The sequence below is a fragment of the Rhipicephalus microplus genome, chromosome X (genome assembly GCF_043290135.1).
Source record: "Rhipicephalus microplus isolate Deutch F79 chromosome X, USDA_Rmic, whole genome shotgun sequence".
NCBI lineage: Eukaryota > Metazoa > Arthropoda > Arachnida > Ixodida > Ixodidae > Rhipicephalus > Rhipicephalus microplus.
In genome coordinates this window covers 266,016,758-266,041,309 of record NC_134710.1, presented here as the reverse complement: position 1 = coordinate 266,041,309, position 24,552 = coordinate 266,016,758, and the positions used below count along the sequence as shown (strand labels likewise).

At 44.6% G+C, this 24,552-nt stretch overlaps 1 protein-coding gene across 3 annotated transcripts in view; it reads right to left on the bottom strand.

Annotated features, from left to right (window-relative positions):
• Positions 1-10,497: 10,497 nt before the first annotated feature.
• Positions 10,498-24,552, bottom strand: part of Tsp26A (Tetraspanin 26A) — a 67,897-nt gene continuing 53,842 nt past the window's right edge. For 2 of the 3 annotated variants that reach the window (XM_037414086.2, XM_037414085.2), the window contains one exon: positions 10,498-15,095. In XM_037414086.2, coding sequence (XP_037269983.2) covers positions 15,027-15,095 — 69 coding nt within the window. In that variant the 3' untranslated portion in view covers positions 10,498-15,026. Of the gene's footprint in view, positions 15,096-22,947; positions 24,412-24,552 lie in introns of those variants that run through there. The other variant, XM_075879054.1, reaches the window with a different exon arrangement.

The window sequence follows — 24,552 nt, the reverse complement described above, 5'->3', positions numbered from 1 at the left end:
TAGTGAACGTGCACGCTGCGATCCCCATTAGCAGCCATTGGCATGTACATTGAGCACTATCTGGCAAGAAAGGGTTGCTACGCACGTTATACTCGCTAGGTGTAACCTCCTTAGTTTGAGAAAGGTTTAGCGAGCGTTGAGCCGCAGTGCCATAAATACAATGAACTAGTATATACCATGAACTCGAGGTGGTTAAAGGTGGGAAGTAGACCCGAAGCGCAAGCCGTAAGAAAGTGTGCGTGTGCCACCTCTCGTTTAGTCCTTGGAATGTCCGCTGAACGGCGATGCTTCTATATGGGGAATATATGATGAAAAGATGCGAGATGGTGGTACTTGGAGTGTTGAATAGATGGACGAACGGACACACAGACAGATGCATGGATGGACGCATGAACGGACACAGGGGCGGATGCATCAACGAACGCAGGGACGGACGCACGAACAGATGCATGCATGGACGGGCGGATGCACGCATGAACGGTCACACAGACGGACGCAGGGACGGACGGAAGCAAGAACGAATGAATGGACGAATGCTTCACCCCACTCTCCATCATTCGCTCCGTGGATATGCTGCCATTTTTTTTTAGCCTTCAGCGCGCTATAAGATCTAATTCTTAGTCAAAGCCAGACAGAGCCGTACCCAGGAATTTTTTTCGGGGGGGGGGGGGGAGGGGGGTTGCGTGTAGAACGGCTGCCATTTTTTAAGATTTTTACTGGCTTATTTTCGTGAATAAAACAAGTACATCGCTTACTTGTAATAATTCGATGGTACTTTTCAATTATTTGTACCCAAATAAAGAAATTGGTATGTCAACCTCAAATTCTGTTTAAAGCAAGAAATAAGTTTAGACAGTAGCACCACCAAAGCCGGGGACACCGCGACCAACGGCTCCTGATGAAGTAACACAATGTAACCGTGGTACAAAAACGGTATGTATGTGTTACAAGCTGCCACTCTAGCGTCGCCAGCGCGAAGTCGGCGACGGGAATGGCAGCAGGTTAGGTCTTTCCGTACGTAAGCAGAGACAGTGAAGAGATCAGAGACGTATGTGGGGAAAAACAAAACTCTAGTGATATTGCAGCACTGCAGAGGAATCTAGGAATATTGCAGAGGAATCTAGTACAACACTTAATACCAACTAACAAAATACATATAAAATCAATAAATCAGCTTACAAGATAGAAGTATTACAAACTACACAAAACTAATCAACAGCGCCGCCGCGGTGGTCTAGTGGCTAAGGTACTCGGCTGCTGACCCGCAGGGCGCGGGTTCGAATCCCGGCTGCGGCGGCTGCATTTCCGATGGAGGCGGAAATGTTGTAGGCCCGTGTGCTCAGATTTGGGTGCACGTTAACGAACCCCAGGTGGTCTAAATTTCCGGAGCCCTCCACTACGGCGTCTCTCATAATCATATAGTGGTTTTGGGACGTTAAACCCCACATATCAATCATCAATCAAACTAATCAACAATAAAACTACAGATGAGAAAGTCCGAAGGTATAAACAGGTGAAGGGATACCTGTGACGACCGGCAGCGTTGAGTCCACGACGATCGGATGCGAGAGAGTTCTGGCACAACTGCGATGTCGGCGGTGTTGCAGCGCTGGTGTTTCCGGGAGGCTAGTGCTTGAAGCCGATCTCGGGCAGGTTGAGCTTACTCGAGACTCAAGTACCGATGCCTACGTTACAGACGTTAATTTCGCGTCACAACTAGACGAATGGCTAAGTTTAGGTGGCCAGCCGACACGGAGCCACAACCACTTAAGGGATACTTCTTGATCTCCTTCTTCACCATGTTGGTCAGCAACTAGATTGCTTAGCAAGGCGAAATCCTGCTCTTAAATCGACCTCCGTGTCCCCTGATTCTCGTCCTGGGGGAAAAGAGACCTCTACATGGGTCCAATCATGCACATTTCATTGTTAGAAACTCCACCCTAAATATATATTGACCACGTCCTTTTTTTGATTAGGAGAGGGTCCTCAACTGAGCGAGAGTGACAACCTGTTGGGGTTCTCTCATACGGCTTGTCCACAAGCAGTTTTGCTCGTGGGAATGGTCAGTTTCCTTGGTTTCAGCCGGTGCGTCTTGCAGTCTACAGCTAGTTCGGGGTGCATCGCGGCCTTTGACGACCCTGCCGACGCCGCCGTAGGTACAAAGGATCAAACATCGGCGACTAACGTTTGAAGAAGAACACCGCATTCAGTACTTCCCTGCACTAAAGGCCAGTCTTTTCATGAGCGAACGGTTCCACCGGTCAGCGGGGAAGTGCGGCGCCCGTTAATTTGCCGTTACGCCGGGTCGCAAAAATGGCAATCCGTGACAGCATGTATGCAAGCAAACAAACAAGTCGCCCGACATTGCGATCTTTTTGTTACCGTTCGCACATTCTGCTTGCTGGATAGTTTCCTCGTAATTGCGAAAGGATAGAAGGGTTGAAGCTTGGGCTAGCTGGGTTTAGCTTTTAATCAACTCTTGAAACATAGAGGGAAGTTTAAACGAGGAAGTTTTTCCTTCTCGGCAACTTGCAAAATTCTGTGAGGACTTGTTCTGGGGTCACTTGAAGTTCTCGATGGATGCTGAGCAGTGCCAGTCCGGTCAATCTGTCGTTGTTCATATGAATTCGAAGGTATAGCTCTTCAGCCTTCTCAGTGTGGAAAAAGTCCGTTCCGGGGTCGACGTCGACACTGGTAAAGTCGCCAGGATAGAAAGTAGGCTGTGGTTGTTCGGAAAAAAGTCGCGGTTGCACATCTCTAAGGCCTGTAAAGCACAAGCTGGGCGATTCTTTTCTTCGATCTGGCAGCATTTGTTCACCCACAGTCGCCAAGGTAAAACTGCACAGCATCATCAATATCAGAAAGGCTAGCCGATGCGCAGAATTTCGGCAGCAGCATGTTAAGGCCAACCACGACCTTCTTATGGGCATCGAACCGGTCTCTTAATTGATTTTCGAAGTCAGCCAGCAAACGCAAATACATATTCCTCTGGTAGTACTCTTCGGGAGTAGCAGAAGGTACGTTGCTTCTTTGCATCTGCCTTCCAGTGATGCGTGGTAGGGCCATCTCAACATTTGTGATCTTCAGCAAAGAGAGCGACTTCAGAAAAATCTTATTAAATTCCATTTCCGCACTAGCCCTTTTTGTGGAAAGAACGTCTATAACATTCTTTACGTGATCGCACGCTTGAGCCAAGTCACAGTCAATTTTTTGAAGAAACTTGCAAAGTGGCAGTGTCAAAGAGAAGAGGTCGCTACAGATCTGAAGCGAAACGACAAACTCGGGCTTCATAATGGCATTGAGCAGTTGAGAAGCTTTTGATGAAGTATCAGATGACGCGGCCTCTTCTTCCAAATATTCGAGGAATTGTACAATAGGCACGTACAGTTCAAGGAAACGCTGAAGTGCATCGTGACTCTCTACCCACCTTGTTTGGCAAAAGGAGAGAAATGATTTTCTTTTTTCTTGTGTTAAATCTTCTACTTTGTCTCGCAGTTGGTTCGTCCTCTGTGGCGAAGCTCTCACAAACGTACAGGTTGAGGATACAGTTCCCAAACAGTTGCGGATGCTGGGGAGTTTTCATGCGTGAAGCAGAGCAAGGTTCAACGAGTGGGCGCTAATATTCACGTAAAACGCTTTGGGCGCTGTTTGGCGAATGAAGGCTTGAACACCGTTAAGGTGGCCACTCATTGATGCCGCGCCGTCGTATCCTTGGCCGCAAAGTAGGTTCAGGTCAAAGCCATGACCTCTAAGGCTGTTCAGGATTGTGCTCGCCAGCGCCTTGCCAGTGAGATCGTACACGGGAACGAAATCTACAAAATCTTCTTTAAGAATGGGCACTCCCGACGTGTCGTGTCCAACGTACCTTATACATAGGGAAATGTGGGCGGTGCGAGATATATCAGTGGCCTCGTCAGCTAGAACTGAAAAACACGAACCTGAGTTGACGTTTTCCACTATCTTTCTTTGTATGATTTCACCAGAGAGGGTGATCAACTCATCTTGAATTTTTGGGCTCGTGTACAGCGCATTCGCCGGAGATGTTTCCATGTGAGCTCTCAAGGCGGCATCTCCACATTTTGCTCTCATCCTAAGCAGTGCGCGGAAATTTCCATCATTTTTGAATGGCAGCACTTCAGACATATTTATCGGACCAGAGTCGTCTGTGCCGCGAAGCGGTACTTCTTGCCTGCCACAGAAAAGGATTGTTTCTATTATTGGCAGCAAGTTCTTGCGGTTTTCTTCCGCCTGCTTTTTAAGGCCGTGGTCAAGTTGTGTTAAAATGTCATGCTGTGAGCAGGACCGGACTGCTAAAAAGTTCTCCGATAGCGTTGTTGACATGGCGTGATAACTGCTGGATGCGTGGCTCTTAAAGGCGTCCATGGCTTTCTTGTAATTGGTGAACTCCTTAGTTACAAAACAGCCCAAGCGCTGGTGCTCCCCTTTTCCTGCACACTCGCTTGCGAAGACTACGCAATATTTGCATAATGCTCCTTGAAGCTTCTCTGAATAAACAAGCCATGGGTAACGATCTACCCAGTGAGGTTGGAACTTCAGATTCCTTTTCCCTGTGGCTGGATAATCATAGTTAGCCGGAGGGGTCCACGGATTGAGCAGCAGCTTCTCCATCGTCTATGGATCATTTACATTATTGTTTTTCGAGACAAACAGTCCCAAGTCGAAAATATTCGCACTCATCGCACAGAGGGGAGGCGAACCAGAATGTGTAGGTGCCATGCCACTCACCTTCCTTGGGCGTTGCCCAGTGGTAAAGGCGTCACTTTGCCCAGCGTTGACTGTAGAACAAAGATCACTTGGAGTTGCACTGCGGCCGCCATCATTTCCCGGCGGCGCATGGGTGTCCTGCTTGTGTTCGTTCTCAGGTGAATCATATAAACCGGTGCATTTTCCTGAGTCGCTACAGAAGTTCGGACGCGCTTGGCTTTCCACCAGGGCTGAGGAGGGCGAAGTTTTATCCTTCGAAGGAGGTGGTTCTTCTCCGTCCGCTTCATCGGTTCGAACTTTCTTGAAGTAAGACGCAAGACTCCTTTGCTTCGTTGTTGCAGAGTGTCTTTTCATTTTGCTGCCGCAATCCTGTGCACGCACACAGAAGTGGCCAGTGGCTCCAAAAAGACGTTTGCGACGGCTTCGACTGCCTGGCGTGAACGGCGGGCGATGTTTTCTTCCTCTCTTAGCCACTTTACAGTGGCTAGAATGTAGAAGTGTGATGAACGCGCCGGCTCCCGCGTGGCGCATGTGTTTTCTGAACGCCGCTACAGCTGGTGTGCATGCAGGCCCATTATTGTACTCCAGCTGCAGCAAACTGGATTAACGCTATACTTAAAGACCTTTTCACAGAAGACTCCATGGGCACTGCATACTCCCCTTAATATATGTGAACCCCCAAGAATGCACTGCCGAGACATTTGCACTCCCGTGGTACAGTCCAGAAAGGAGGTGTTGCTCCGTTCCTGTGAAAAAGTCACCTTTTCACAGACGGCTCCCTGGGCGCCTGCATAATTCTCTCTGGGCTGCGCTAATTAAATAGCCGTGACACCCAAAAAATGGACTTTGTAGGCTGTGACGTCAGCCTCTGTACTCCCGCGCGCTGCCCAGCTTGGCGGCGTTTTTTTTTTTCTCCTGTGAAAGTTGACCGCTGGTGCCGTATTGTGTGCCGGCTGTATCCTCGCTTTGTGCACTTTGTAGGGAGGCGCATATACCTTCTGTGTACAAAAGAGGTAGACTTCCTTGCGTGTGGTTAAGGATGTTCGAAGTTGCTCGGATATGCCAGTCTTTCAGTAGATGTCATCTTCGATTATTCGTTTCGGTGGCGAGGACTACAGTTTGAGAAAAGTTTGCCTGCGTCCTCGGAATGCGCCGCTGAGATTTTCCGCTTAGGGGTTTCGTTCCTGGCAAATTTGCGCACGTCGTGTTGGTGTTGCCGTTGCTGTCGAACTGTTTACCTTCACAGAAGTAGACGCGCTTTTCGTAGGAACCCAAAGACGACACGTGCGGTCCGCACAGACGGATAACGTCTCCAGCGGCAATGCACAAGGAAAGCATCTGGAATCAATGAAGGAGCTGCTACGGTGTGAAAGACGAAAAAAAAAAAAAAGACTCGAAGGAACGCGAGAGCGAAGGGCAAAGCTGTACAAATCGGGCAGGTGCGCGTGCGGGGGAGGGAGCGCTGAGGTGTTCTGGTAAAAGGGTAGGTTTGAAGAAAGGAAGAAGAGGGAAGCAATGCCAGGAAAGTTGCAGTGTAACTTTGGCAGCTGGTGGTCGCTGTGAACGCGTGTAAATATTTTAGTATCACCCGAAAAGTTAAAGCATCAAAAAAATTTCGGGGGGGGGGTCAGAACCACCTCATCCCCCCCCCCCCTGGTTACGGGCCTGTTAGCCAGATGCTTATTTGGACGCTGATCTTGGGTCAAGCTGCACGGCACGGTGGCACACAAACAATACAGTCAGACATAGACGGCGCTGATTATTCGAAACCTTGCGATTGTTAAACGCACTTCTTCCTTTGGGTGCCGTCCTGACGCACAGTTTGACCAAGATAAACGCAAATGGACTCGTCCGGCGCTTCATGTAAACTTACTCTTGAGTGAAGCTTTCGCGTTTTTTGTCATGTATATGGGTGCAATGGCCGGCGCTCATCTCGCATGGCAGGTAGACTTCGCCCGCGCATTCCCATAATATTTTTGCTAGGCGCGCCTGAGCGACAATTTATTTCTCAATATAATATTCGCAGCAAATTCATGCTTAAGCTTTTTTTAGCGTGGAGTACACACGTACCCGTGATAAAACGGTTTTTGCATATTCTGGCTCCACTCTGGCTTCAACGTTCCGTACTCAAAGGCTCCCTGTCGCTGTGGCTCTCTTCACAGCTGCGGCCCACCTCATTTTTTTTTTCTTCGTTCCATGGGAACAATACCTGCGTTTGCCTTTCACGCTCGAGTAGGCACAGCCAAAGGCTGAACAACCGACCATGATATATCAGGACGAAGATAAACGGGCGGCCGCGCGTGCGAATCCCGAATAATCTGAGGCTTGCGGCGAAGCGGTTCGCCGTCGTCTACTCTTCTCGAACCGGAAGCCGGTAGCAGACAGTGCATCCTACTACCCTCGCTCTTAACTGGTCACCTATTACTGAAAAGGTCCATTGTGCAAGGCTGGGGCAGAGCAAGGCTAGTTGGCACTGGCTTTTCCAGGTTTGACTAGGCACACGTTCACTCACACGTCCATGCACAAAATGTACACGCGATCACATTACGATTAACGAGTATAGGCTGAGTACCGATCGGGTTCCATTGAGAATCGCTTCGCAATCGCAGCACCAGGTACCTTATTTCCCTAAATAATCAATTGGCATAATTTGCATATTCGAGGTTTGGTCTTGATTAGGTTGCATTCTATGTTAACCTAAGCTCAATTAGCTAATTAACAGACTATACTTAGGTTCAGTACTAACTAGTATTAGAATACACTCCGCTTAGCTTGCCCGGCATGACTATAGGTGGCCCCGCCGCGGTGGTCTGGTGGCTAAGGTACTCGGCTGCTGACCCGCAGGTCGCGGGTTCGATTCCCGGCTGCGGCGGCTGCATTTCCGATGGAGGCGGAAATGTTGTAGGCCCGTGTGCTCAGATTTGGGTGCACGTTAAAGAACCCCAGGTGGTCGAAATTTCCGGAGCCCTCCACTACGGCGTCTCTCATAATCAAATGGTGGTTTTGGGACGTTAAACCCCACAAATCAATCAATGACTATAGGTGGGCAAAAAATCTCTGCTCCACTTAAGTAGGGTTTATTACAGTGTGATTTCATTAGCTTAGCAATGAGTCGTTAATGAGGATTTACAATGCTCAACATGGCTTTATAAGGCTTGGCTATGGTTAGAGTGGCTTAACTAGGCACAGTTGTTTTTGCTTGACACCACGGTCGCGCCAGCATGATCATGGTAGGCTGCCTATCTAGGCTTCTTCTCTACGTCGCAAACCGGACAAGCGATGGGCATATCACCGATGCTGTAAAGAAAAATAAGAAAGAATACATTTGGCTGCCTTTTCGAAAATTCTGTTGCAGTTGGGCAGCCTTTTTTTTTTTTTTTTTTGGTGTGTAGAACGATTTTGTTGCCGTACAATTGGGGAACGACTAGACTCTTTAGAGGGACATTAAAGTCGAGTAACAAGTTATCTCAGAGGGAAAGCTCAATGTATTGCAACATCTAAATAACATCTAAAACGATAACATTCTCAACAGCACTGTCCTACTTACCGAGAAATTAAGGTGAATGCACAAGAATACATGCGCCACAGTAGAATATTCTCAAAATGACCTCGATGACGTCAGACGAACCAACTACAGCTAATCACTAGCAATCGATCTAGCCGATATAAATAAACCTTCTGTGCATCAAGAGACTCAACAAAATGCTGCTTGTTCATTTCTGTTCGATTCATGCAAAAAAATAACAGCAGGACGTTACTATGGGCGAGTGGTTCATATATTCAATTTTCGCGTGGTTAAACTGGACAGGCCGTACCATCTAGCGAGGTGTAGTTGAACCAAAACACGTCTGCCATCTCGGAGCCAACGGCAGGAAATCGATGAATGACCGTTGTTGCTGCTGTGGCTCCCGCTGCTTTCGTTCTGTCTACCAGTGTCGGCGACCGCGCAGTAAAGCCGGACAACGTTGTGCACGGCAACAGTGCCGTGGTCGGTCCGCTTCTTGAGGCAGGTAATTTGAAGTTCGCTAACTCGATGCGAACCACTAAAACGTGATTTTATTTCAAAAGAAGTGCTTCCTTGGCACAAAGTCACTACGAGGTTTTTGGACCGCTATTTCAACTATCAACGTTAACTTACAACTCACCGGTCTTACCTCTGCCCTCGTTGAGGATGAACAGCGGCAAACCAAGCCACGTCTCGAACTTTTAAAGACGATAGTCCTTTTTGGGGACCTTCGACGCAAAAATTTTGGTCTGTCTGTCTCTACATTTGTCTGTTTGTCCACTCTTAAAAAGGCATCGGGTACTTGAAACGGGCGACCCCATTTGCAGCGCCCACCTATGTTGCTCAAGGGTGAGCGCTCGTGCTTGTGCGCTTGTCAATTAAAATCAATTATTGCGCATGTCTGGGGCACCATAACAATTCGTATGTATTTTGTATGTGGGCCTTCTACTAGAAGAAGCATACATAAGTAATTTTAAGGACCGTAGCGCTTATCACAGTGCGCTGACCATGCAAAGCTTGCACGGAAAGACGAGTGTTTCCAACGCTATGCTAAAACGAGACGGTGGTGGTACCTACACGTCGCCTTGCGTTCTACACCTTATCACCTCTGAGATGGGCGCGCACACCTGTCTCGGAGCCACGCGCTCTGTTAAAAAAAACTGCCAGATGGCGCTCATGTCTCACATGTGACCTGACTTGATGCACTCGTTCGCCTCCGCTGCACGCTCGAGGCACTCGTAACGCAGCGCCTTCAGAATACCATTCACCAATTTGCTTGCTCAGAACATCAAATAAAAGTCTTGTTCACTCACTCCACACGCAAGACTATCCTCTTTCGACATTTGCAGATTACATGCAGATACAGGGGCCAATTTTTTCTTTTGCTTTTTTTTTCCTTTCTTGTCGTGACCCATTTCTTGACATCGCCCGATATTCAAAAATGATAACGGTCATGCGCCACATGATGCAAGACTAGTGAACTAAACGCCAATGCCCGTGAAAGCTGGATTTCTTCCTTGGACCACCACCAGGGCAGGGCAGTCTCAAGGGGTAGAATTATATAATAGTCAAGGGCTTCCAGGACAGTTTTAGGGCATTGTGTTCGGCCTCTGATATTTTTAATACACCTGGTCTTAAGTAAGAATTATTGACATAATTAAGGTCTAGTTTGCTTAAGTTGCTTGATATTTCAGGCACAAGTCAATAAGTGAACCTCCAACGTGTACATATATGATCTATTATTTCATCATGCAAACCAGTTGTCAGTGATCAATGTGTCCATTATCGACACCTCATTCGGCCGCTGCTGGGCACATTTTAACATTTTCACACCCGTTTTTCTCATTCACCCTTAGGTGCCGATATCTTAAATGTCCGTCACCATTCCCCAGACAGGTTTTTAACATTTTTAGTGCCTTAGTACTATAAAGAAGAGACTTCAGTCTATTCCTTGACACACCGAGGAAGTATTTTTGCTCACACAAGCAGAGACGAGAAACTACACAAAGTACTGCATGCAAGGAACCATCAGCACTGAGGTCATCAGCACCACCAAGCACAAATATTGCTTTCATGAATGTATTCACTCTATTTTTGTTGGCAACATGTTCCCATGCTCAGGACTGCAACAAAAAACTGTTGCTGCACGTAGCACACAACATGCAGCTATACAAGGCAGGGTTTTGCCAGAGATTACATTTTGCCGAGAACAACCATGATAACCACAGACATGCAGTCTCACGCACAAAAAAAATCACAAACACGGATTTTGAAATGTTGAAGGACACTCTTTATTGTTCGCAACGGTACGTCGCATTTGTGGGGAATATATAATCCTACATGACTAATGACAGTGCAGATGGCAGACATCTCTTGTCAACTTCTCATATAGAACTCTATTCACAAATAAATAGAGCCGGCATACAAACACGATGAGTACACACTGTGTTTTATATACACTGAGCACAGTTGAATGTGCAGGATAAAGTCTGCACAGTTCAGACACACAACAGTCACAAAAAAATTCCATCAAAAAGGGCACAAGAGTTTAAAAATCGTCATAGAACATCACTACAGGGCCTAGCATTGTTTTTCCAAGAAGCTATCCGATGCGAAAATATCGTACACATTATGTATATACTTTATATGTATAACAGGAAACACACAGTTGCTACTGTAGCTCGACATTGCTTGAAAGAGGGCAAACAGCAACAAAATAAAAACCGCTGCAGCCACACTACCATGATTTCTGCTATATAGTTCTTTTCTGTTGTCATTCGTCTGCATTTGCGCACACCAGGTTACCCAGAATAGTTCACCCTCTGTGTGAAGACCTCCCAAGACATGCAAAATTGGAGCTGCTGCTATTAGCAGCTTTTGCAAACACTCCCATACAGTCATTCAAGCCCAATACACGTGCTCAGCTAACTACAGGCTATAACTTTCAGAAAGACCTTTCACTGTCACAAAGAACTGGCAAAACTGTACATTGAGACTGACTTGCTGGAGTTCACAGCAAGTTCTCTTGATGTTACAGTAAAGATAAGAAAAAAGCTAGCTCATACTATAGGTATACGACACATATTCTTCCTTGCCACCCAAAATCGAGAGTTTAAGTCCGGCAGTGATTAAAATGCTCAGTGTTCACTTGTGCTGTGTAAAGATCACATTCTCACTCTGAATATAGATATACGACACGAGACAAAAGATATACAACATGAGGCAAAAAATATACGACATGAGGCTACCCCTCCTCTTAAGGTCAAATAAATAAATAGTATAAACACAGTGTCAAACACAAGGTCGAATAACAACACAATCAGCATCAGCGAAAAACTTCCCAAGCAAGGAAATCGGGCGACAATGCAATGGAAGAAACTTTGGTGATGCATTGTCTTGCAGGAAGTAGAGACCATTGGACCCTTACAGAAAGTGGAAAGCGAACACAAAAAGAAAAAAAAGTTATTTGAGCAAAACCCACATTTGCCCTACCAGGCATGGCAATATATAGCAGAACAACTTATGCACGCTGAGAACAAAGAACCATACATGAAAACAGATAAAAAGAAAAAAAAACAGACATGAATGATTGTGCAAAAATGTAGCAGAATAGTGCTCACTAGCTACTGTTTCAATGAATATAATCTGCTTGTCGTTTACAGCAACCCACAAAAATAGCCTGGAAAGATTCATTGGGGCAACTGCTAGACCGAACTGCACTCCTGAAGTTGCTGCTGTAAAAAAACCGAACAAATGAGAGTGTTGCCAACTTAAAAAATGAACACACCTCACATTAGTACACATCGACAGATATTTGACTTTCAAGTTGTTAGTGAAAAGACAGAATAATTATCTTATCTGTTCAGGTAGTAAAGACAGCCTGTCACAGAGCTACCTAAAAAATTTTTTTTGCCCTTCCTACGGAAATCCAGGATGTTAAGAAAACACTTGTTCAAATGGATGCAATGGAAGACATACGCAACAAGTTTTTCCTTCCATTCACATAATGGTGGGGTCAGTTGTAGGTTTCAAAAAAGAAAGATTTCAGGAGGCGACAACAGATTTCAGGAGGTGACAACAGATTTCAGGAGGTGACAACAGATTTCAGGAGGCGACACCAATGATGCACAGCTTCTATCGCATAGTAGCAATATCAGATTGCAACAGGGCAGCATAAAAATTGGCATCTCTGCCAGGTGCAGACACTAGTGCACATTTTTTTTTTCACATGCAAAATATGAACACAAAAGTCAGCCACCTAAAAGCCTCAGCTGAGTTCAAACACTTTAGTGGCAGAAGCCACACGTACACCTGCTGAAGTAGAGGTTTTGCTATCACACCATGAAACAAGCTTACTGTTACACTAGAAAAGTCCAAAACATGTAAACCAGTGATATATCAACAGTTGACTGAAACACTTATGAGTATTAAAAAGCAAACATGCCCAGAAAAAAACCTAAGGTGTCTTGGATTATTCACTTTCACAATGTTTACAATAAATGATATACATTCATTCACACATGTATCACTGTTTCACAAGTCGCGATGAAGCATGACACATCCTGCGATCAATCTACAGCGCGAGCATAGTGTTCATTGTGAACAGCAATATAACACCATGCCAGTTTAGTCAGGACAGCTATCCGTTTAGAAGTGCCATCTTGTGTTAACACATCTGGAGTGCATGACCACATCTCCCCCTCTACAAAAAAAAAAAAAGGTAGCAAGGCATGGCATTTCCAATAACTTCCGAATTTTAGGACGTTTAAGCCGCAGCCCATTTATTCATTAATAGGCCAGAAGTTCCAAAATTACAAAAGGACAGTGTACCCCTAACAAGTAACACAAACTAGCAGCAAATTAAAACTCGATCTGACAAAATCCAATTTTACAAGTTTTCCAAACGGAAAAATTTCCATTCCCTCACACATACCTATAGAATTCAACACAGTCATCAACTGAAATTAAAATTTCAAGGCCCCGTACTTAATTTTATGCAATTGGCTCTGTACTCAATCCTACGCAATTTTTTCTTAAGTGAATGAGCGAAAATGCGGCGATTTTTCAATTTTCACAGACTGCTTTTTTTCAGACGCACATCGTAATGTATGACATCAAAAGATCTAGCCACCCTATAGTCACAAAACTAGTTTTACTTGGACCAGGCTGCATGCTACAGTCTGTAATGCATTTAATTATCAAATGGCACTGGGTGTTACTGCTTCGTTGTCCCTGCCATTACCAACCCAGGAACAGGGTGGTAGCTTTCTTTAATAGTTAATATGAGGGATGGCACTGGTCGCCTCCTTGAAACTTTCCTGCTCTACCTGCTCACACTTTGATGGCGTTTGTTCGATTTGTCCGAATATTGGCAGCTCGTGGGAGCTTCACGCGATCATCTGCCTCACCTTTCTCACCAGGACATGAGAATATTTCATACTCGAGATGAAGCCGTGGATGATTCACCTGTGTAGGTGTGTATCGCAAATAAAATTCTGCAGCAACTGCCAGGCCATGCTACAATATAATTGTAGATTTCAAGGACCAAAAAAACCTACAATTTTACGAACTTCCCAATGTAATAAAATGCCTCAGCATCACTTCGTTAAATCGACCTTCAGCTATACTAAAATAACAGTACCATATGGGTACAGCGCTTGCATAGGCATACACAAACTAGCAGTCGAAACAAAATAATCAATTCACCGTCGCTGCGAACCTCACCGACATCTTTTGTGCCACATCTATCGTTCCTTAAATACATCCCTAAATTTATTCAGCAGGCCTCTTCAATATTATGACCTTATTATGAATAATGCAGAAGACTTTATGAGCATAACGATGAGAAAGTAAATTAAGCCACAGCTTTGAATACACAAAAACACTAGTTGCAAGAAAGCCCGATGTTGCTCAAAGTATTGTGCAAGCGCTGGAATGTGTGAGAAAATGAGAAGCTAGTGTATGCACATTACAATTACGCATGCCTTAAGAATTTACACTATCATGTTGACAGTCCTTGAATATTTTATGGGGGAAGTTTCTTTCCCTACACAAGTTAGAATATTCAGCATAAAATTACCATGTCTGTACACAGAGAATAACCTCTCATGCAGTGCATAAACGAGTTCTGTGCACTGGTGCCTCACAGCATTGAGAAATATCACTAATAGTTATCTGCAACTTCAAATAGGACAATAAACATGTCTACTAGTCTTCACAATGTAAATTAGACATCATCCAAAAAAGACACCTTGCCATGTTTCTCTCAACATAGAAATTGTTGCATCTGGCACCATTTACTACCGCATTAGTGCTTGCTGCGTACAATAACCATTTCTTGAGAGCATACGTTCAGTCCCAATGACTAAGAAAAAGACACTCTGTAGAACAGTCTGCCAAGTATGTCCACATATGCAAAGTTGCACATGGTCTTCTCAAAGTTTTTGTTCGCAAACATTCCAAGACTTAAGATATCCCTACAGCATTGAGCTAACCCACCACCAGTCTCACGATGACAATTTCTGCAATCTTTCTTGTTATGACAGTGCGATCAGCGATAAGTTCATATTGGGCGACAGCACGCTTTGTTGCCACTAGCTTCCAGGAAGCCAACATGCTTCTCAGAAGAGGGTAATGAGGGCCACCTGGTGGTTGCGTCTGTGCTCCTGCTGCTGCTCATGCTGGCTGCTCCAGATGATGTCGGTACTGGTGGCAGCTGGCGTGGGGCCAGTCAGTGGCGCCACTCTGGGCCCTGAAACCTTCGGCTGGCTATCTTGGCCCAGGTGTGCAGCGGATGTCAGTGCCACTTTGCCTTTTGGGCGAAGATGTCTGCCCGTAAATTTTGGGCAAAACAGATGCCTAAAATCTGCAGGTGAAGGGAGGGAGGAAAAAAAAAAAGCTCTTCATGAAAGTGATGGCAACAAGATACACTGTCTATGGGAAAGCACATCTGTATTCTAGCCTTATGCTTTATCCAGTACTATACGACTCTTGGATTGTGCTCAGGTTTAAAATGGCCTTAAGTTAATTGTTAAAGGTTTCAGTGCATAATTAAGGATATCCTATGACGAAAGACAGCTCCCACTGTGTGGGCTTACACTCCTATTTCTGAAGCAGAACTAATAAAAATGATGTTCTGAGGCTGTATAAAGTATGAAGAGCAAAGCATTCAAGCCCCCTAACTACCTAGCTAAAATTTGTATACGCTGGCAGTCACAGGGCTATTTTCAGTGAGCCTCCCTTGATAAGTATTATTGAAAAATATTTCACTGGTGCTTAAAAGGGTGGTGACACCGAATTTCGAGGCTATCCCAAGCCTGTTGTGGGTTTCCTCTGTATGCAAGGACTCTCCACATGAAGAGTCAGACACAACAAACGTGTAGAATATTTTTTAATTCACTTCTAAAAGCATAGCTGAATGCTCACTTTCGCGATCTCGTTTCAGAATAGGAAAAGCAACGAGAGTTTTCGTGACATCACACCAGATTTGTAGTGACGTGAGTGACCTTTGCTATCTCCAAAACGCATTTTGTGAACAAGGAGAAAACTAGCATGCCTGCTGTTATGAGTGTGCTGGCACCCCTTGCAGAGACACTGTGTGCGTCCATCAAGGCCTCTGAGTACTTTCGAAAAGACACTCGACGCGTGGTTCAGAGACGCTGCGCTCATACAACAGCGAGGCTGTCTCATCCTCCATCATCATCCCAGAACCTATAAAAGCCGGCGCACCGAGCGTCGGGCGGCTTCCTCATTTACGTTCTGTACATACGTTGTAAATATAAATGATTTGTTTCCTTCTTGCTGCCTTTTTTGCCTTGCCACTGCCTTGATGCTACCGCAGGTGGCCATGGTGACTGTCAGTGCGTTTTTTTTTTCTGGGGCTTGGTGTGGCACGTGTCTACGAGAGCAGACAAAACTCAACACAATGTGCGTCACAGCCTTGTGTGCTCACGTGACCAAGCCACCTATACATCGACGTCACTGCCCAACTCAGCACCACAAAAGCGAAACCGAAAATGGTCCACATAACTAGAGCAATATTACATTATTTAGCGAAAATACACGACTCTTGGTGTGTGTATCATGCTTCCTAGAGCTGAAGGAAACGCTTGCAGCAAACAACACGCATGCCACAAATTTGGTAGCCTCATGTCGTACATTTTTTGCCTCATGTTGTATATCTTTTGTCTCGTGTCGTATATCTATATTCAGAGTGAGAATGTGATCTTTACACAGCACAAGTGAACACTGAGCATTTTAATCACTGCCGGACTTAAACTCTCGATTTTGGGTGGCAAGGAAGAATATGTGTCGTATACCTATAGTATGAGCTAGCTTTTTTCTTATCTTTACTGTAACATCAAGAGAACTTGCTGTGAACTTTGTGAAAGTTATAGCCCTTTAAAGGGACGGTCTACCGCCCTTCACCGTCTTTTGTTTTGTATTGCAATTGAGATCATACTATCTGGAGTGTAACCTAGCAGCGGTATCTCAGGAAAGAAATTTTAAATGCGAAGCTTTTCTTTCCGTACTGCAAGAGCTTTTGGCGCCTATTTGCGTATCTATGTATCTGTCTAGCCGCTAACATTTGGGTGCTCTCGTTATTAACCCCTTAACTTAGCGTGACCCAAAATTAGCATGGGAGGATAAGATAGCTTGACGAATATGACATGCCGGTCACGACATAAATAAAATTTTACAATGTTATCGCATACGTTGCCAAACACTTCCCGTTAAACAGTGGCACATACCCACGGGCGGTATGCGCCATAGGCGATCAGCACTTAATACTCCAAAAATTCGGACTTTTTGTATATTTCAGACTTCAAAAGTGCACCGTCAGGGTTTCCATAGGGCTAATGCATTTTTTCGACCGATTTTTCGGACGAATTCGCCCCGTAAAGTTGGATTTTTCGGACTAAATCGCTTGTTTTGAGCAGTGCCACGAACCTGTATGGACGCTGCCATGTTGAATTTTCTGCCGACTTGACTAAGCTTCGTGGCTTAATTTTAAAATGGCTTTCCTGCTTCCAAAATTGGAAAGCAAACGTTATATTTAAAGTTTTGGAGGCCATGTCTGCTTTAGAAAACGTGGCGCAGGACCATTTTCTCGTCTTCGGTCAGCCGTAGTGGTACAGTGTAATAGTGGTCAACACTGTTGTCATCGCACCGTACAGGGAGGAGGCGGAGCTGTGCAGTAGTGGAGTGAATGTGCCTGCCACAATGACATTAGGGAGTTTTAGAATAGCGCAACGTGAGCCCTTGCGGTGTGGTCGCTGCCACGGCACATACGTCGTAACGCGAGTTGCTGATCGCGGCCCGTGAAGTGTTGTGTGTAGCTTCTGTGCATTTGAGTTTGCGGCCGGGGCGAATGTCCCTAGACCTTTCCCTAGAGGGAGCAAACGCTATTCTAGAACTCGGAATGTGTCCGCTATACTCGCAGCGCCTGCAAACATTATTCTAAAACTCCCTTTTTAAAGACTTCACTCGTGCGGACGATGACAATTTATGTGCGCGGAGCCCACAGACCAAGAAATTCTTCGCCAGGTTGTGCCGCAGCCAGAGAGCGGTTCGGATGATGACGACGATCGCCCGCAGCTGTCATCAGCGGAGATTCGCCAGTGCGGTGACGCTTTTGTCGAGCATTTACGGTGATATGTCAGCATGGCGCAAATATGGACGAACCGAATTGCTACTAAGCGTAGTATAAGGCAAGGCAGAATCGTAAACTTTTTAAGCCTGCCTGAAGCAATAAAGTTCATATTTCCGACAAAAACGAATTTTTCGGACTTTTTTTTGGTCCCCGCCAGGTTCGAAAAAGAGGTCGGCGACTGTATCTACCCAAGAACACCGAGAACACACATTGGCAATAGACCTCTACCGGGGTGCGTCACAGCGTGATGTCACCGGTGCACGTGAGAGACTGTGGTTGGCAAATCCCTCCCGCCGGTGGCTGAGTGGGGCGCAGTCACTTGGTGCTTAAGGCAAGTTTTTTTTTTTTTGAAAGCCTAATATTCATCTAACAGTAGCAAAATTAGCTGTGGTATGTGTCCGAGAACTAGGTGTGTGACAAAGTGCGTGACGAAATGTTCGCCACGCTGGCTGTTTATCTTTGAGAAGTGAACACACGTGGCGGCCTGTGCGAGGAACAGTCTGTGCGGCCTATGCGAGGAACAGTTGTCTTCGAAAATGTGCAGCATTGACTGTGGTGTGCAGTGTGCGTTGAAAGGCATCGCAATATTGGTTCAGCTTAACGAATGGTGAAACTGGGAATATTGTGCATGGTGTGTGCAGTGTGAATAATGCGATGCGTCTTGTTTGCCAAAACACCGGTATTCGTTGTGGGCCGGTTTCAGTAACCAGTTGTCATTAAAACTTTACGATCTGACATTGTAGTCAAGGTAAATATACATTTGATGCAATCATCTGCGAGTGGGTACATCTCAGCGTATGCGCGGCCTGCAGAAAAATAAAAGTGCATGATCTGCGGGTGATATACACTACTATGCACGAGCTATAAGCATGTTGTAGCATTGCCGAATCTGCATATATGCTTCGCGGCGGCTATACCTATATATGGAATACCTGATGCGCGTTAATGGAAACAGCGGAGATTTCCATTTTTTAGCTACTTTGTAGTTTTACGGTTTGATCCTTATGAAGTGACAATGCGCATTAGAAGTGTGTATCAGGCCTAAAGGAGGAATATAGGTACGAGAACACGCCATAGGTGTCAAATGCAGCAAGGTAACTGTGCAATATAATATTACGTATTATTAGGTTGTCGGGTTTTACATCACATGAATGTTCACTGGGTTATTGAGAAACGCAGTGGCAGAATTTCACTTTCATTTTCACGAGGATATACTAACCTCAGCCTAACCCACGGCAAGAAGTGTTTTTTTTTTTATTCATCTCCTATCAGACTTTTCGGCAATGAGTGAGAATCTCATCCGTGACGTCGCGCACAGCAGCTCAAAACCATGCTGCCGCCAATGCTGTACCTCGTTTAAAACTGCATTGCATATACCACGATGGAAATTGCATGGCATAGATGTAAACTTATTGAAACATTTCTCAATGTACCAGTAACCGTGTAAATTTAAAACGTTCGCTTTCGAAAAAGATCAGATTTTTCATGGCTGCCATCTACGTGCGTGAAGCCCACCGCGTGCTAGTCGTGTCTCTCACTACTCTAAACAAAGTTATCCCTCCATCCAACTACTACGAGTAAATTTCCACACTATGAGCAGTGACCCTTCCGCGACCCCCTTCTTCCAAAAGCTGTGACTTTAGCACATAGCAATGTAGAAATTTCTGTCGAAATAATGCAGACACGCAGTTCTGCTGTGCAGAAAGATGCCGCTGGAGGAACTTTCTTGCCAACCAGCACCTGCTTCGAGAGAGGGTATGGGGGGCGGGTGCCCGCAGTGACGTCACACTGTTTACAAACAGGGAGAGGTCTACTTCAATGCGCGAGCATTAAGAAAAACCTGGCATTGGCAGCATCGATCCGACAAATGCATCTGATAAATGTCAGGGTCCCAGCAAGAATCGAACCCATGCCCCACCACAGTGGTCAAGTGGCTAAGGTACTCTGCTGCCGACCCGCAGGTCGCAGGATTGAATCCCCGCTGCGCGGCTGCATTTTCGATGGAGGCTAAAATGCTGTAGGCCTGTGTGCTCAGATTTGGGTGCACTTTAAAGAACCTCGAATGGTCGAAATTTCTGGGGCCCTCCACTATGGCGTCTCTTATAATCATACGGTGGTTTCGGGATGTTAAACCCCACATATCAATCAATCAACCAATCTAACTCTAGCATTCTGAATGACAATCAAGCATTCTACCACTGAGCCACACCAGGTCTCCGAACTGCTTTTCGAAGCGACTCTAATGGTATTGAAATGTTAATTGTGGTTGCAGTGCTGGCTATCCAATTTTATAAACATAACATATGTACTCCCATGATACAACTATCTCGTCAGGTAAACATCACTGTGTAGTTAGGTGCCATGCTCCGATTTTCATTTAAATAGCAGTGTCCAAGGCTACCATCCTCGCGAGCACCAGCGCTTCTTATCAGCTTTTAACTTCTGGTGTTGTTCATATTGAGGGTCCTGTTGGCACTACAGCACAAGTGCAAACAGCTGGTTATATAAACATCTGCAACTCTTCAACATATCTCTGTGTGTGCAACAGTTATACATATATTTCTCGTCATTTCATGGCGTGTCTCTCATGAAAAACATTACAATATGGTCACCTTCCCTCTGCATGCTTCGAATAACTTCGATACCCAAGGTACGCGAGATCTGCCGGATTTTTTTTAACAGTTTTCTTTTATTTACGTTCAGCCTTTTTCAAACTTGGTGCCCACAACACTGGCTAATGCATGCAATGACAACTGTTGTGCTGGTGTAAGTCAAGAATGGGAAATTCCTGCAATTTACACAGGATTTTGTTTTTGTTTAATTATTGTACTAGCTGCTTAGAGCTCACCTATCACTCAAAGCAGTAAACATTACTCTGCGATGCATGGAAAACTGCCAGAGGTGCATAAAATACAGTTTTGAGTCATGCGCCCCCGTTTTCATGCAAATTGTCTACCTGTGCGAGTTTTTCCCTTCTTCAGATCACTTGACCTGCATCAATGTAGTAGAGGTAATTTTGTCATTGCTGTGAGAGACAAATTAAAAGTTTCTTGTGGTGCAAAAGCATGCCTGTCGCCACCTACGTGACAATCTTCTCATTTTCACCAAACTAAAAAATTTTTCAAAGCTGTAGACCATCCCTATAAAGAAACAATTTATTACAGCATGTGCAATACCCTACTCTCTGCAATGCATACCCTCAATTATGTGCATTCAGCTAGAACAGCTACCAGTTGCAAAGCAATGTCTGCATTACTTTTTATTTCATGGCTGGCTGTCCCGGCAAAGTCACCATGACAGCACCTGTGAATGCAGTTTCCTTCGACCTCCAATTTATCACGTCGTCGTCCTGCGATGTGCAGCTCGCAAGTTTGCTACCTATGCATTTATTTGCTTTGTATTTACGTTCTGAAGCTTTGAGAGCAATGTGTTCATCAGTATTTTGCAGCGTTTCCAAGATTCACTCTAAATTCCTCGATTTGATTGATTTGCGAGGTTTAACGTCCCAAAACCACCATATGATTATGAGAGACGCCGTAGTGGAGGGCTCCGGAAATTTTGACCACCTGGAGTTCTTTAACGTGCACCCAAATCTGAGCACACGGGCCTACGACATTTCCGCCTCCATCGGAAATGCAGCCGCAGCAGCCGGGATTTCAGCCCGCGACCTGCGGGTTAGCAGCCGAGTACCTTAGCCACTAGACCACTCTAAATTCCTCAAAGACAAGGCTTAGCAGGTATGGCTATATAGCACAGCTAATCTCAATAATACAGACAGAACACACCTGATGCTCTGTAGCCCAGCTTGAGATGACGTGACGCGATATCTGAATTACAGGAAGTGATATCTGATTTCATAGTTCACTTATTGTGAAGACACTGGGCGAGTAGCCAGCAAGAGCTCAGATGAAAGCGGGCGATTGCGTCTGCATGGTTGCTTCAATGTTGGCTACTAACCCTGGCTACTGGTAGTTTCTAGTACAACCATTAAGGAAGGAAAATAAATTTAAGGGCTCATTTTCTTTTTTAGACACAGTACTAATGAGAACTAAGAGACAATAATGCCAAGAAAAGTATAGGGAATGTTATTATAAGTAATTGTAGTGTCAATGTGTGGAAAAGTGGACGAAAGTTACCTTGTTGATAAATCTGTTGCTAATACAGCGAGTGTTCCACACTCTCCGTAATGGCAACAGATCGAGCCAACCGATGCTTCCGCGTTTAAATGCACAATTATACCATATAAAGTGAACGGCGGGATGACTGCCACCATAGCTCAGAGGTAGAGCATCGAATACATAATTGGAAGGTCGCAGGTTCGGTTTCTGCCGGTGGCAAGTTATCTTTTTGTTCACTTTTTTTTTCTTCACATTTACATTACAATCATTTCTAATAACATTACCGATACCTTTTCTCACATTTTTGTTGGTTAGTTATTATTATTGTGTAACATTTAAAGACATACTTTACAAATTCAAAGTAGAATAAGCATATTACGTATTACTGAGGCGTAGCACGTACCAAACAAATGCAGATGTTTCGAAGTTATCAACTTTGGGGTGCTTAAATGGAGAACTGTTTTGCTGTACAGCCACGGCCATGTCCATATAGAGCAAGCGAGCAGCCAGTTTTTGCTTAGCGGGACGACACCTGGAGACCGTTTCGGGCTCTGACAGTCTATGTCAGGAACATGCGCAGCCTAGCAGCAAAGCTGACCACGTCGGAGCCCGAAACTGCCTCAAGCTCTACACAGACGTGGCCACTGCTGTACAACCTGCTGCAACCAGATTGTGTGGTATAGCCACAGCCACTTCGCTGGCCCAATGCATTGGCTGGAACAACTGGCTGGGGCAAGGAGAGTGAAGGTCACGCGATTAAATATGGCAGCGCCCATGTGTAGCTGCGAAAAATTGCATAATATTCCAATAATTTTGTTTGAGCAAAGCACTGCAATGAACTTCACATTTTGCATGTCTGTTATGCCATCGATTTTTCCTCATTCTGAAGTGCCTGCTAGTAGGCTGGATTTTGATCAAAAATAGAAGCAAATGATCAGAAGGCATCACTCATTTGAAAAGTTTTTTTTAATGTTGCACATTTCTGCCGGTCTTAAACCAGTCGCAACTACAAAGCAACTGAAACCTTACAAGCATTTAGTACACTGATCCCGAATATGAAATTCAACATGCCACGAGGCAAAACTTTTCAATTTTCGCTTTAAACCCAGTTAAGAAGTGCAAATTATGCACTCTTGATAAATGCATCACATTTCTCAGTTTCACACTATTCCCAAGAGCGCTTGTGCAACTGTTGGTGGCACAAGTGTGCTTGAAAAAGGCCTATTGAATCACGAAAGTATATGCAATAGTGATGTATTGACTGCAAGCATTACGAGAAGACAGTATCCTTTCACCACAGCTGTCATCAAAAGTTTTTAAGTGCCCCGCCTAATGCCTCTACCAAAATGATCTCTCGAAATGAGCAGAAAATGAGCAGCAGTCTGTGAGGTTAAATGAAGACTAATTGAGAATATGCACTGGGTGAACTGAAGCCTTTTTGCAATGTCTACTGCCTTTTTTTTTTTGCTAGTTGGAAACAACTGTTACAAAATGTAGCTGCTACGGCAAAACTGTTACAAAAATACTGGTTCACCTGATGCTGATATACAGTGATCAAGGCTGTAGCATCCTAAAATTTAAGTGATTTGATACTCTGCTGACATGCATCTTATAAGTGCAACCATTAGCTGTAAAGACTATATTCAAATATAAGCTTTAAATATAGTGCTACATTAAACATTTATTTTGTAAAACCCACATATATCAAATCTCAAGGGCATCCAAAAAATAGAGAATTCAATACAGTCAAGCCTCAATATAACAAACTTGGATATAATAAAATATCGGTTATAAAGAAGTAAATAGTCTTGCAATAGGGATAGTGTTAGAAATAGACATTTATAACAAACTTTCATATAATTACTTTATTTTTATGCAAGATGCAACTTTGTTATAACAAGGTATGAGTATATATCCCTTTAAAGTGCGAATTACGATGCACTGTTGTCAGCAAATGCGTCCAATTTGCATGGCCCGACTCCAAAGCACCCAACTTGACATTCCAAGAAATAAAATGAATGAATGTTTCGCGAGAGTTTCAGTAAACAATTTTGATTCACATGTAATTAAATATCTAATTATCCTGCAATCAGACGGCTTCAATTCTTGCATAACAAGAATCAAGTGCGAAGCCCAAAATGCACGCACAGTTCTTCGGTAGTACTCAATTCGAGCAAAGAAAAAAATGCTCTTGTCGTTGGTTCTAAAATACGGCACATGTAACATTAAGCATTATAATGTTTCCATTAAAACGATCCTCTGCAGCAATATGCAGCCCAAAAGTTAAATGGATGTTTGTTGTCCTCTCAGGAAGTCTCCATGAATGTGCACATCCAGTTTCAAGCCACTTGAAGAAACACGTGGTGAATATGGGTATCTGAAGTTTATATCTACAAGTGTACACAGGGCACCTGAAGGGGATGCAAAATATATCGTACATCAAAAATATTTGAAAGGGATTGTACAACTATTCAACATACGCAATAATTTCTTATGTGTGGGTTCGAAATATGCAAGTTTGTCTATATATTACAATATATATTAGTTACCAA